This window comes from Anguilla rostrata, chromosome 9 (genome assembly GCF_018555375.3).
Source record: "Anguilla rostrata isolate EN2019 chromosome 9, ASM1855537v3, whole genome shotgun sequence".
In the NCBI taxonomy this organism is placed as follows: Eukaryota; Metazoa; Chordata; class Actinopteri; order Anguilliformes; family Anguillidae; genus Anguilla; species Anguilla rostrata.
In genome coordinates this window covers 43111864-43126077 of record NC_057941.1, presented here as the reverse complement: position 1 = coordinate 43126077, position 14214 = coordinate 43111864, and the positions used below count along the sequence as shown (strand labels likewise).

At 47.8% G+C, this 14214-nt stretch overlaps 1 protein-coding gene across 3 annotated transcripts in view; it reads left to right on the top strand.

The window, feature by feature from the left end:
• Positions 1–14214, top strand: part of abr (ABR activator of RhoGEF and GTPase) — a 173125-nt gene that overhangs the window by 49188 nt on the left and 109723 nt on the right. For all 3 annotated transcript variants that reach the window (XM_064352279.1, XM_064352278.1, XM_064352280.1), the window contains exon 2: positions 10879–11057. In XM_064352279.1, the coding sequence (XP_064208349.1) occupies positions 10879–11057 (179 nt within the window). The remainder of the gene's footprint in view (positions 1–10878; positions 11058–14214) is intronic.

The window sequence follows — 14214 nt, the reverse complement described above, 5'->3', positions numbered from 1 at the left end:
AGAGAAGAGAGAGAGAGAGAGAGAGAGACAGAGAGAGAAGGAAAGAGAGAGACAGAAGGAGAGAGAGAGAGCGAGAGAGGGAGAGAAGAAAGAGACAGAGAAGAAGGCTAATGAGAGAGCAGCGAGAAGGAGATGAAATGAAGAGAAGAGGGAAACGAGACAGACGGGAGACAGAAAGGTTGAGAAGCGAGCAGAGAGCCGCAAGCGACAGGCCGAGGCGTTTATCAGGCTCAAGCGTGCAATTAGGAAAATCAGGTCTCCATTTTTCAAACTCGACGGGAGCAGAAAGGTTTTTTGAAGCGCGCTGTGAGCCGCTCGCTGCGGCCGAGGCGTTTTCAGGCTCAGCGGCGAGGAGTTGAGCGAGCAGAGATCTCCACCGTTACCACGCGCGGGCGGTGTGCTCCGGCTCGGGTTTGAGAGCTGGGCCCGTGTGGCGGTACGGCGGCTGCCGAGGCTTTGCCGGGGGCGCGGCGGGATTAAGGACGCGGTGCCGGGTCCCGCTTTCTGAGGTTTTACGCGTTCGCGGTTTTTTTTTTGTCAGATCCGAAAAAGTCCCACTTTCAGGACACACACAAAGCCTAGAAACGTGGGTTATTGCCCGTTGTCATGGCAGTTGTGCCCTCGCTATGGAAACAAGCTCCTTACATCACAGGGAGGCAGGGAAAGCAGTGCAGAAAGAGTGATGGGGGCTGACAGTGTGAGGAGCAGAGGCTGTTTACAGATGAGCACCTGCCCCCCCCCCCCCCCCCTCGGTTACACAACCCTGGGGATCGCATGACTCCTTCTTTTGGCCAACACTCTTTTTCACACGGTTCGAGGGATGTCGTTTGGCCACTCCTTACAGAGCTGCTTATTTCTTTGTGTTTCAAAATAGGAATTGAATTGGAACTGGTTTTTTGTGCCAGACCCAAACTGGATGTAGCCTGTTACTTTGATCACCTTAAGTGATGGCAATCTTTTTAAGTCTCTGGATAGAACTTTTCTGAGGCAGTATTATTTATTTATGTTATTGCCATATAAATAACATATCTGTCTTGGGGGGAGGGGGGATATTAATGTACTGGAAATATTAAGCTTTATATCAGAACTGAGTTGGATTAAATATCTTGTAAGTGAACTCAGACTTTATGTGGTGGAGTCTTTCGATGTTGAGTAAGTGGAGTGTGATTTACACCTTCCGCTGAACGCTGGCAGCTACGGTCCACACACAGCCGAGGCCAAAAGATTTTCTACACAAAAATCCATCATTTTCCCTCACTGGAGTGCGTCCAGTGGAGTGGGAGTTTAGGAGTACAAGAGTCTTTAAGTGCACCGCGCGATCATCTCGAGATTCGGAGGATATTCTTAGATCGAGCTCGGTATCGAGCGGCAGGAAATGTACTCGCGCCTGATGGACTCGCGCGATACAGGATCCTCGATTGATTAAACAGGGCGGACGAGATGCGAACGCGGCTTAAACGATTGGACGAAATCCGCTTAGCATCGGTCGCCGCCGCAGTACAAGATTTCCAGTACATCTTGGGGGGAGGGAGGTTTCACAACACGAGGCGCTTCCATGCGCGTGGTTAGGGCGGGAGTACGGAGCGCGGTGCCGTTTTTGACAGTTGGAGTTGGGACGTCCCTGCGTCCGTCACGCGCAGCGCGAGGGTCTTCTCGCTAAATCGGTCCTCACCCCCTTCTGATGTCACTCATGGCTGCACGCGAATTTCCCCCGACGTCCGCCACCGCATTTAAATACTACTATTGCAGTTTTGCTTCCGCCATCTTTGCATATCGCTAATTAAAATTAGCCGCTTCTCTGTTTAAATACGCACGGTCCGTTATGTTCAAAAAGTGGTAGGCCGATGGCACATAGATGGCTCAATCTTCGTTCAAGGATGGGAGGGCTTTCAGTCGTTCAGTTGCGTTTATTTATTGCGTTTATTGGTAACCGAGGAGACGTCTTGAGTTGTTGTGTTGGCACGCGCACAGCCCTGGCCTTTTACCTTGAGCAGGACTGGGAACCCTCTCATTTCCTCATTACACAGTGGCTCAGAGCCAGTGCGGTCCCCGCAGATAACAGACGGCGCTTGGCTTTTTTTTCCCCAAACGCACAACGGAGTTTGAGCCTAAGTGGTCCTGCAGGAGATCTGGTCTCTCGCGCTCCCAGTTCCTCGGTAGTTACTACGCCACAGAAAGGTCTGATGAAGATGATGTGCAGTATCTCACGCTGGAGAGCCATGACTTTGACTGCTTTCTCATAAAGGGTAGGAGAACGCTACACTGCAGGTGGTATATATTATCGCTGAGAGTAGGGAATGAGGATGTGATACAGGCAACATGTTTTAAATGATCACAGAGTACGCTATTGTTTAACTAGCGTAAGCACCGTCTAGTTTTCTACTCACAGATTTCTGAGCAGTCTGTGGCCTGCAAGATTTATCTCTGCTTTCGCCTCTGCTTTCTCTTCCTCAGTTTATCATAATTTCCCCTCAATCTAGGGCATGTTTACCAGCAGCTGAGTGGTGTCCCTTAATTAGGACGCGCCCATCTGTGTTAATCGAAACAGCCCTAGACTGGACTGGGCTGTGCTGTACTGATGCGCTAGAGTCAATGTTCAACAGCGGTAAGAGGAACTGAACACACGTGATGTCACAGCACACAAAGACCGGGCCTGTTTATCCAGAGACAGCTTACTTACCTCGAACAGGAAGGAATTTGAATGAATTTGACTGAAACCATTGGAAATAAACCCCACTGATCACACCTCAGCGGCGTCACTGTAGCGATGCTTTTCCCGCTGCTTGCAAATGCCCGCTTGGTCGCGTTAAATGCCCTGTCCATGAACTGAATGCACATTTCGTTTTCTGCGGGAAGTTTCCAGTCTGTGAAAACATGAGTTTCTTTTTTGAGGCTGTGTGTGTCATTCGCTCGTACATTTCACCTACTGGTAAGGCTGGGGGATTATGTTTGTATCCGTGTGTTTGCGTTATCGTGTACATGCGTGTGTGTGTCTGTGCGCGTTTGCATGAGTGTCTGTGATCTTGCATGTATGCATGTGAGTCTGTATATATATATGCATTATGTACACATACACATTTATATATAATGTAGCCTTTATTGTGATATTTCCCTATATCGAATTAATGAATTTATGGCATGATTTATAACTTTATGTGCCATTATAGGCTAAATCCGCTTCCAAAATGTTAAAACTGCAGTGATCTAATCCACTTTTCTATAGGTTTGTGGAAACTTATTAATGCCATACATTATTTCACTCTGCACGAGCTCTCCTTGCTTGAAACCGACGCATCTATATTTGCAGGGTAACGGTCGGCTTCCAGCTTCCCACGCAAACAATAATAAAATGACAGCCTGTATTGAAATATTGATTTCTTTCTGTTGACAATCAAGGACATGTCAGTTTACGTTACTGGATTGCTGCCGACATGGTTGTTTGTGTAATCCATAGGGACAGTGGTTAGGACCGGGGGTATTTTTAGCTTGAAGAAAATGGAGGGGACAGTGAAGTGCTGGAATTTGTCCGGGTAGCTTAGCTGGGTAGCGACTTGTGCAGACTCAGGTAGTGTAGCATATGGAGTGTGTGCAGTGTGCAGTGCTGACTCAGGTAGTGTATCATAAGGAGTGTGTGCAGTGCTGACTCAGGTAGTGTAGCATATGGAGTGTGTGCAGTGCTGACTCAAGTATAGTGTATCATATGGAGTGTGTGCAGTGCTGACTCAGGTAGTGTATCATAAGGAGTGTGTGCAGTGCTGACTCAGGTAGTGTAGCATATGGAGTGTGTGCAGTGCTGACTCAGGTAGTGTATCATAAGGAGTGTGTGCAGTGCTGACTCAGGTAGTGTATCATAAGGAGTGTGTGCAGTGCTGACTCAGGTAGTGTAGCATATGGAGTGTGTGCAGTGCTGACTCAGGTATAGTGTATCATATGGAGTGTGTGCAGTGCTGACTCAGGTAGTGTATCATATGGAGTGTGTGCAGTGCTGACTCAGGTAGTGTATCATAAGGAGTGTGTGCAGTGCTGACTCAGGTAGTGTAGCATAAGGAGTGTGTGCAGTGCTGACTCAGGTAGTGTAGCATATGGAGTGTGTGCAGTGCTGACTCAGGTAGTGTATCATGAGGAGTGTGTGCAGTGCTGACTCAGGTAGTGTATCATAAGGAGTGTGTGCAGTGCTGACTCAGGTAGTGTATCATGAGGAGTGTGTGCAGTGCTGACTCAGGTAGTGTAGCATATGGAGTGTGTGCAGTGCTGACTCAGGTAGTGTAGCATATGGAGTGTGTGCAGTGCTGACTCAGGTAGTGTATCATAAGGAGTGTGTGCAGTGCTGACTCAGGTAGTGTATCATATGGAGTGTGTGCAGTGGTGACTCAGGTAGTGTAGCATATGGAGTGTGTGCAGTGCTGACTCAGGTAGTGTAGCATATGGAGTGTGTGCAGTGCTGACTCAGGTAGTGTATCATGAGGAGTGTGTGCAGTGCTGACTCAGGTAGCGTAGCATATGGAGTGTGTGCAGTGCTGACTCAGGTAGTGTATCATAAGGAGTGTGTGCAGTGGTATGACTCAGGTAGTGTAGCATAAGGAGTGTGTGCAGTGCTGACTCAGGTAGTGTATCATAAGGAGTGTGTGCAGTGCTGACTCAGGTAGTGTAGCATATGGAGTGTGTGCAGTGCTGACTCAGGTAGTGTATCATATGGAGTGTGTGCAGTGCTGACTCAGGTAGTGTAGCATATGGAGTGTGTGCAGTGCTGACTCAGGTAGTGTATCATGAGGAGTGTGTGCAGTGCTGACTCAGGTAGTGTATCATAAGGAGTGTGTGCAGTGCTGACTCAGGTATAGTGTATCATATGGAGTGTGTGCAGTGCTGACTCAGGTAGTGTATCATAAGGAGTGTGTGCAGTGCTGACTCAGGTAGTGTAGCATATGGAGTGTGTGCAGTGCTGACTCAGGTAGTGTAGCATATGGAGTGTGTGCAGTGCTGACTCAGGTAGTGTATCATAAGGAGTGTGTGCAGTGGTGACTTTTGTTGACTCAGGTAGCATGTCATTAACAGTGGGCATTGGCGCCTTGCCCCACATTACACTGCAGATTTAAATCAGATTCAGTCTTGCAGCTTGCCCTTAGCTTTGTATTGCTAGATCTGTTGAAGTGTTAACTATTTTTTTTACTTTATGAATAGAGTAAGGGCTGACAAAAGACTACAGGCCTAATACTTGGTTCAGCTCCTCATTTATTCAACGCATTTATAATTTAGGGACAAATTGCAAGGCAATCCAGTGTTGATGTACAGCGCATTGGCTGTACTTCAGTGACCTCATTGTTTTTCAGTTCTGTCATCCCTGTGTTTGCATATTTGTAGCCTTTAGGCTCATTTCCTCTTTCGCCTCCTCTTCTGCGTCACACCAGTATTCACGATTGTAACGTACTTAATGAATAGAATGCAGAATTGAGCATGATGTAATTCATATGATATTGTTTCGTGTGTTAAATGAAATTCACAGGCACAGAGGGAAGATCTTGTGGCTGAAGACGTAGTGTGCTTGGGCAGGTATGGGCACGCCAGCCCCCCAGGGGTAGGGAGGGTTAAATTGGCCGGGATCCGCATATTAATATAATTCCTCTCTAGTGACCCCTGCTGGTCAATCGGGCATTTGCAATCTGTATTCCTCTGACTCATGTCTGTGTAAGCTTAGCTTGTGGCCTGCGGGGTGAAATTATGCAGCTGGCGACATCACGTTCATTGAAGGAGAGTGTGTGCTTGTTTACTCTCAGCATGAGCCTGACTGTATACGACTGGGCATTGGGGAGAAAATTGGGGTGTGCATTGGAAAAGGAAATGCCATGTTGCTGTACCTACACAGGAAACATCATCTCTGAATGAGCAATACTCAGTCCTGTTGTGGCAGTATAGGCACTTTGTTGCTTTCTAAAATCTAATTAAAAATGTTAATGGAATAAAATTAGCTTAATACCATAATATTTGTTTCCTCAGGTTGTTTATGTGTAATATAAGCATAAAAAATGATGACTTCGACTGCACAGTGAACATGGAGTGAGGTGCTCTTGGGGCTGGTTTATCGTGTCCTTTCCTGCCCATTGAAGCTGAAAACTCAGGGAACCTGAAGGGCCGTTTTCTCCATTTATGGCTGGCAGAAAAAAAATAAAAACAACAGAAAAAAGCAATAGCATGTCTGAGCCATGATTTAAAGCTCCCGCTTTGGGAAAAGGCCAGATGTTTCCAACTCGCTGCCCCTCTATCATCTATGAGCATGGCATCATCCCCTCCTCTCACAATCACTCATACACATACACACACACACACACTCAAGTACACACTCACCTGCACACACCCACACACGCACACACACTCTCAAACACATGCAGACATACACACACACACACTCAAGTACACACTCACCTGCGCACACCCACACACGCACACACTCTCAAACACATGCAGACATACACACACACAAACACACACACACACACACTCAAGTACACACGCACATACACACTCACATGCACACACCCACACACACACACACACACACACAAATACACACATACACACTCACACTCAAATACACACTCACATGCACGCACACCCACACACGCACACACACACACACACACTCAGACACACACACACACGCAGTTTGAGTTCATGCGAGGTTTCTAGCATGTGGTGGCAGTGAGCAAGCGTCAGTTTGGTGAGTAACATAGCATTACTGATTTAATAGACAAAGAGAGACAGAGAGAGAGAGAGTGAGAGTGGGATAGAACACGGAGTACGGTATTTTCTGCCAATAGGAGAAAGATGGCTAAATCGGAAAAGAGCAGGTTGCCTGATGTCCCCTGATGCGTTTCCTTATTTGTCTCCCCTTTGTCAGAGTGTAAATTAGCAATAGCCGGCCGGCCGTGCTCGCCGACTAGCCCGCCGGCCTGTGGTGCTGTGACCGCTCGTCACCGCTGATTTGATTAGATGTGCTGTCTGTTTCAATCCCGCATGCAAAGCTGTGCTGTCTGACCCGGCGTCTGAAGGGCAAATGCAAAACCTTTTTATGGCCCATCCTGTTTATTGGTTTCAGCTACCAAACAGGCTCTCAATTCTTTCCCTTCTGCCGTTCAGCTTGTGCGCCTCTGGCCTTAATCCTCTATCACAAACCGCATGCGTCATGTAAGGTTGCACCTGTTTCTTTCGGGATATGTCTGTTTGACCGTCGTTCTGTCAATTGTGGTCACGTTAGCTAACCAGTGCGATCACAGACTCCCGATGTCCTGGTTTATTTCAGGTGTGTGGTCTGCAAGGCAAGAGTACTTAGGGTTTGTGGCATAATATGGTATGTAATTATAATTGTGGTGTGTCATAATAATGGAATCCTCTTCCTGGAAGCCAATGAAGGATTTTCTCCTGCAACTTTGGAGAGAAGCCATTATCATACTAATGCTTTCCTCTCTGTGCTGTGGCCCTTGATGTGTTTTTGTATTTTTAACTCACAAAAGTACTCGGTAGAGTGATGTCAGAACCAGAGCCTGCCTCTCTCTCTCTCTCTCTCTCTCTCTCTCTCTCTCTCCCTCTCTCTCTCTCTCTCTCTCTCTCTCTGTCTCTCTGAATTTCTCTCTGCCTCGTTCTTGGTCTAACTCTTTCTCTCTCTGCATCTCTCTGCCTCTCCCCTTCTCTCTCTCTGTGCACCTCTGCCTCTCTTTCTCTCTCTCTCCCTCAGACACATTTATTAGCTTTTTTTCCCTTCAATGCTAGTTAGTCAACGCACTTCTGTAGAGTACCGCACTATATGTAAGAGTGTTTGGTTTGGTTTGGTGTGAGGACAGAGCCAGCTGGATTTGATAGTGCAGTGCCCTGCCCCGGTCTATAAAGTGTGTGTGGTGTGAATGTGGAGCGTTTGATGGTCAATTTCAGAGGGCTCCAGGCGCTCTGAGGCTGAATCGAAGCGGCCTACATTTCAGCCATATCGTGTTGGATGGGGTCGCGCAAAGTGCACTCTCCTCGGATGCACTATTAATACGAGGCATGGAGCTGTGAGGTCACCGTCCAATTATTTTTCAGCCTTCCATATATCTTCTTAAAAGGGCACTCTGGTGTCAAAATGTACCATTCCGTATACTGTAGATGTAACAGAGCGCAGTAGAGCACAGACAGTGAAATCGTCCCAGTGGATGAGCCTCAGAGTGTAATACAGGTGAGGGAGGAACAGAGAGCTGCTCCTACTCTATGGCTGATATCTGTTCTCCTTACAGTACCTCCCTATGCCTGAGTGACTTTGGACAGCACTGCACTGGCCTCTGCTATATTCACGCACAACTGAGGTTGAGTGTGTAATCAGCCTGGGTGGTGCTCGTTGCCTGCTATAGAAGGCACAGTCTCCAGTGTGTCTTAGGGAGAGACTGTACTGGGCACAGACCCTATTTTGTGTTATTTCTCCTCGGCGACCCTAAATTCATTTTCAGGCTACCGGAGGTTTGTCACGGCCCCCTCTGTATCGCTGCCGATGTGAGCGCGCCCCCTCAGGGCTGGTGATGATGACCGGGCCGTAGCGTAGGAAAACCTTGCCCCGCCCCGAACGGTGCAGGATTTATGTGGTCTGTCCCGTGGGACACTGGCCTGGAGTGTAAGGGGAAATTAAACGAGCAGGCCGCACAAGCCTCGCCGATTCTCCCCAGACGTCCGCATCATCAAAGTGCAGTCCAGTCCATCAGGCCTTGCGCTAGCCATCTCTGGGGCCGACCAAATATTTATGTTTTTCATTATTATTATTTATTATTATTTACTACTGTAATCACGGGAGAGGGACGTGTTTTAAAGTAAATCACGGTTACACGTGTGGAATAGTTAAATCGGCAATAACCTGTTGTATCAAATTGTAGCCTTGAATCTTTTCTGTGGTTTTCATTCACGGCTCCCGTCTGACGCTGAAAAGGGGTGTCCTTTGTGCCAGAACAACGCTTCATCTGCTCAGCAGTTCTGCCGTTTCTGTACCTGAAAGCATTCTTGAATTGGCATGTTACACTTCTGTCGATTTGGTGTATATGTAATAAGGTATTTGTCTGGAAACAAATTCGTGTTAAACTTTAGCGGTTTAGCGGAGAGAAATCTAATGCGGCCGCTCACAGTATGTCAGTATGTCAGAGGTAAACGTGGTTTTAGACCTTTATCATCGGACGTGTGAAATGCGTAGATGTTATGCTCCGTCTTCTCTGTCATTTCCATGACTAAAGCGAGGTAACCTCGCTGAGCATAACGGTTTTTCGCAGGAGCCTCGGAATTTCCGCCATCTTCATGTTAACTCTAGGGTTTTGAATTAGTAGGCGGCCATATTTCCAGATTGCTTGTAAAACCGGTGAATAAATGGCCGGTGATGATAACGTATCCAGACATTTTCACTGGCGGGTAGCCGTGTTTATAAAATGCCTCGATATCGTGCGTCAGGAAGGCTTCTTTACTACCTGAATAAGGCACTCCCATAACTCTAAAATATTGGATAAACGTTCAATAAAATGAACGCTGGAACGACAGATTTATGGCAGGGTATGAAATGCAAGCTATAAATGCGAATAGAATAAATGATGCTTTTTTGTCTACCGAATACACTGCGACCTAGAGATCAAGAGCAATGGCTTGCGCAAATGTAGCTTTGTGTTTTATGTTTCACGTGGCCGCCTCTTGCGGAGAGAGCAGTTTTTACCAGGGACAACGTGCACTGGGAACAGCGCGGATGTCACTGCTGTTCAGACGAGTCGCATTGTCAGGGGGAGGGCGCGAAATATTGTCTCGTTTCATTATTAGCCCTTGTGGTAATAAGCACCGACAGGACGCGATGACAGTCGGCTACATTCAGCTCCTTTGTGGACTATTCCAAGGCTTTTGTAATTCTTATGATACGATTTCCAGACGGAGACAAGACCCTGCCATTGCTCACCTTCATCCATCTCCACTGAATTACCTCAAGGTTTCCTTTACCGCGGGAGAAAAACCGCTTCATTATTTAGCATCTTGCGTGGCGCGCGGCGTTCTGTTGAATACGGCCTTGAAATCCACGGTTACCGCCCGCGCGAGCGCACCGTCAGACAGTTATTCATTTACTTCTGTCACCTGAGAGGGGAAAATGGATAGTGTTGACACCATTGTATTTATTTAGCCACTCAAAAGACAGATCTGAAGGTTGTTGGTATTAATGTTTCATTGTTGCTGTATTTCCTCTGTGCCGCTAAAGAAATTTGGTTTTGAGTTTTACGGCAGCAAAAATTTTTTCGTTTGTTGTAATTTTCGTTGCAGATCAACTGTTGTGAATCCATTGTTTGTCAGCTGGGAAATTTTTTGACTGGCTGGTATTTCATTGTCAATCAGAAATACTGGGCCCGTAAAGCTATTACTATGTGTTTATATATTTATGCAGTGCATTTATGTACAGCTTTGACAGTCACAGAGGACTAACTGCCATACATTGGATTACAGGCATTTAGCAGGTACTCTTATCCAGAGCTTCAACCACACTTGCGTTTTCATTTCAACTTTTGCCGATCGAACCTGCAAACTTTAGGCAACAGGCGCAGTTCCCTAGCGTTTATACCCCACGCTGTGAGCCTCGGGCAATGGCACTTCTGCTCTACATCAGCATGGCAGGTTTGTGTGCTGCATGTAGTCAAGGTAAGGGTGTGCCTTGTGGTCCCACAGGCAGCGTCTGAGTCCCTTGGCTCTCTATTTAAACACAAGTTCCCTGTTGGGTGCGCTGTGCTGCGTTGCGCTGCACAGTGTGTGTCAGTCAGCGAGGCTTCAGAGCAGGGCGTCTGCGTGTCACTCACCTCTGTGAGTCCCGCCCCTTAAATGGCCTTAACCCCGCCTTCTCTCCCTCCCCCGCAGACTTCAACTACAACACGGACGGCTACGATGGCGACGCCGCCGAGGACCGCAAGTCCCAGGACGGCTCGGAGACCATGCCCTTCATAGACGAGTCGCCCACCATGTCGCCCCAGCTGTGCGCCCGCGGGCCGGACGGCGAGGCCATGTCCCCGACGCCCCACGAGGGGCTGCTGCCGGGGGTGAGTCCCAGAACGCCCGTCCCCAAAAAACCACCGCTGGCTCTGCCGCTCCTCTGGGCCTTCCCTCCCTGTAGGGCGGCGCTGTTTCTCTTCTGCTAATGTCCTCCGGGAGAGTGGCGGCACCGGAGGGTTTGAACCTGAGTTACCTCGCGTAGAGTCAGGAGTCTGTGGAAGTGGAAGCGGCAACAGGAAACAGGAAACCAGCGTGCAAAGGCCAAAGATTTGTGGGGAGAGCACAGGCACTGTGGTGGTGTTCTGCTAAAGGCGTTAGCCGTGCGCAGGCTAACGAAGGGGCTGGCGAGTCACTTGCTCCTGTTTCTCTGAGTCTTTTCTAATGCGACTTCCGCTCGCTCACCGCCCCGGCTCCTCCCCTTTCCGCAATTAGGCGGTAAATTAAGACCCCCCGCTTTTCACTGAAGTCATCTCCTCTGGAGGAGGGCCGAGCCTGATTGATGATGATGTCATTCCACGGCGCTCAACTGCCGCCCGCTATTTAGCTGCTCAGTGCTTTACCCGTCGTCTGTCCGTGACGCTCGCAAGTCATTTCTCAAAGAGAGAATGAGCACAATGACCATCGTTTCCACAAAGAATGTAAACACAGCCGCCTTTGTGTTCTTTATTTTCCCAAGATTATTTATGTGTGTGTGAGAGAGAGAGAGAGAGTAAAGGACAGCAGAGACAAAGGGAGGTTTACCTCACTGAAAACTGGAACTGGAATGTCCCTTAATGATGTCTTAAATACTTTAAAACATTCTGCGTACTACAAGCAGGCTAAAGTCAATTTTAGAATTTCACTAGTTTCAACTGAAAGTTTTGAGGAATCTAAATACTTTAATTGAAAGCTGAATTAATGAAAGATAAAGTTAATTAAATGAGCCTGAGTTAATTTAATGATTCAGAATAGGCACCTGTACAAGCTAATTAATTGATTCATAACAGCCTCCTGTACATTCTCTGAAGACTCCCCCCTGAGAATGGGGCGGAAAGAGGTGCTTCTGGGAGTTAGAAATCAGGTGGCCGTTCATCACTGACTTGTTTGAGATGATGAGGTTAACGTGATGTCAGACTGGCAGTCTCAAGGAGGGAAATTATATTTCTGCACTGTGACTCAGGCTCCTTGCTTTTACGGAATGAACCTAATGGAAAAGAACACTATATTACTTGATTTTCAATTAAGTGACTTCCAAGGTAATAACCTTTAAACGATCCGTGTTATTTTCTAAAGGAGAGTGGAAAGCCGAACCTTTTCGTATTGATTTAACTTTATTCAGACGGTGGGAAAGCAGAGGGGGACAACAGCTAGCGATGGGATTCCGACAGACAAACTGCCACAGTGGGAGTCAAACCCCCAGCTGCACGGGGGGGGGCCCACACAAGGCTGGAGAGCCCCCCGCTCTGCAAGACGGTGCCATGAATTATCCCCCCCGCCGAACTGTCTGCATTTTAAAATGAGACCGTGAAAGGGGTGCTCAGTCGGGTGTACTGAACGCTCACCGAGTCCTCGGGCCACGTTACGCAGATTTATAGACGCTCCGGACCCCCCCGCTGGTTGCGTTCCTTGGCTTTTCCTTTATTTTAGCGTAGCCTGACCGCGGGCGCGGTTTACACTGCCGTTGATGCTGGCGGCACAGCGTGTCTCCGTCAGCTCTTTGTCCCAGCGCTCAGTGGGAGAGAGGCAGGCTGACCCTGCCCTGAACCTCCTACGCGAGCGCCTGACTGTGAGGTCACAGGCCTGCGGCGGGGTGGGCCTGACTGAGCATGTGCGAAGGTGGGGAGGTCACGTGACTGTGGTGAAAACTGGCACACGAGCTGTCAGTGTGAAAGCTGGTCCACGCTGTGTTGGGAATGGTTGCAGTGGAAACAGACATTCGATCTTATTATATTGTAATTGGGAACAAATATTTCTGTACAAAACATTATTTATTATCTCGAATTTCCAATAAGTCTAGCTTATTTTGTACTATTTGCTTTATTATTAAGTATTATCCATTATATATTATTTGTTATTCATTTTTAATTTCCCTATTTTTGTGTGTAAATGGGTGTGAAATCATAAATCTAGCCATTTTCATGTAGTTTTTCCCTTTGTAAAGGCGGTTTTACCATTAGACTTAATTCTCTAAAATAGATTATACTACACCATCTAGTGGTGGAAGTGGGAAACTTCATGTTGAATGGCGGTGGGATGGTGGATTTGGGCGAGTGGATCTGTATTTGTTGTTCTGTGACTTAAGTGCTGTTATGTCGGGGATGGGTTATATAAACTGGCCTTTTATGCCTGCAGGGAATCAGACACGTGTGTGTTCTTGAGTGCTTCTTGCATTCTGCAGCGTCACTACTGGTGTAAATCCTCTCACGTACGCAATCACTGGAGTCATCTTCAAGGGATTATGGTGAATTATTTGCAGAGAATCAAATGGATTATCAACTGATGTTGATTCCCATTTGTGTACATACACCGCGCACACACTCTCTCTCTCTCTCTTATTGTGTGCTTGCTGCATTCTGCAGCGTCACTCCTGGTGTAAATCCTCTCACTTACACAATCACTAGTCAGCTTTAGTGGATTATGGTGAATTATTTACAGAGAATCAAATGGATTATCAACTGATGTTAATTCTGATTTGTGTACATACCTCTATGGTACATACACTCTCTGTCTTTCTCTCTCTCTCTCTCTCTGTCTCTCTCTCCCTCGCTCACTCTCTCTCTCTCTCTCTCTCTCTGTCAATGGCAGATCACCTGATCTGTGAGCAATTTACTGATCTGACGCATTCAGGCGGGCATCCTGAAATGTGAGACAGGCCCTGATTCTTAACGCTAGCAGCCAAGACTCACCGTGTCACAGGGTTTGGGAGTTCCCCCTTCTTTCGTACCTGAGCTTACTTCATGCTCGCCGTGCCCCGCCCAGTCGAAGCAGGTGAAGGCGGTAGGGAAAGGGGGAGAGGGAGCCAGCGTTAAGGAGGGAGCTAACGTTAATCATTACCCACGCTCCTCGGCTTACAGTCCACGGCGCCTTTGTGCTTTGTGTTTGGACAGGCCGCGCGCGTAGCCTCGCCAACGCCGCCCGCCAACGTCCACGCCCCCGGTAAACACCGCGGCTCTGTCCGAACGCAGCCTCGGGGGGTAGCGTCGGGTTTCTCTGACCCGTGTTTGC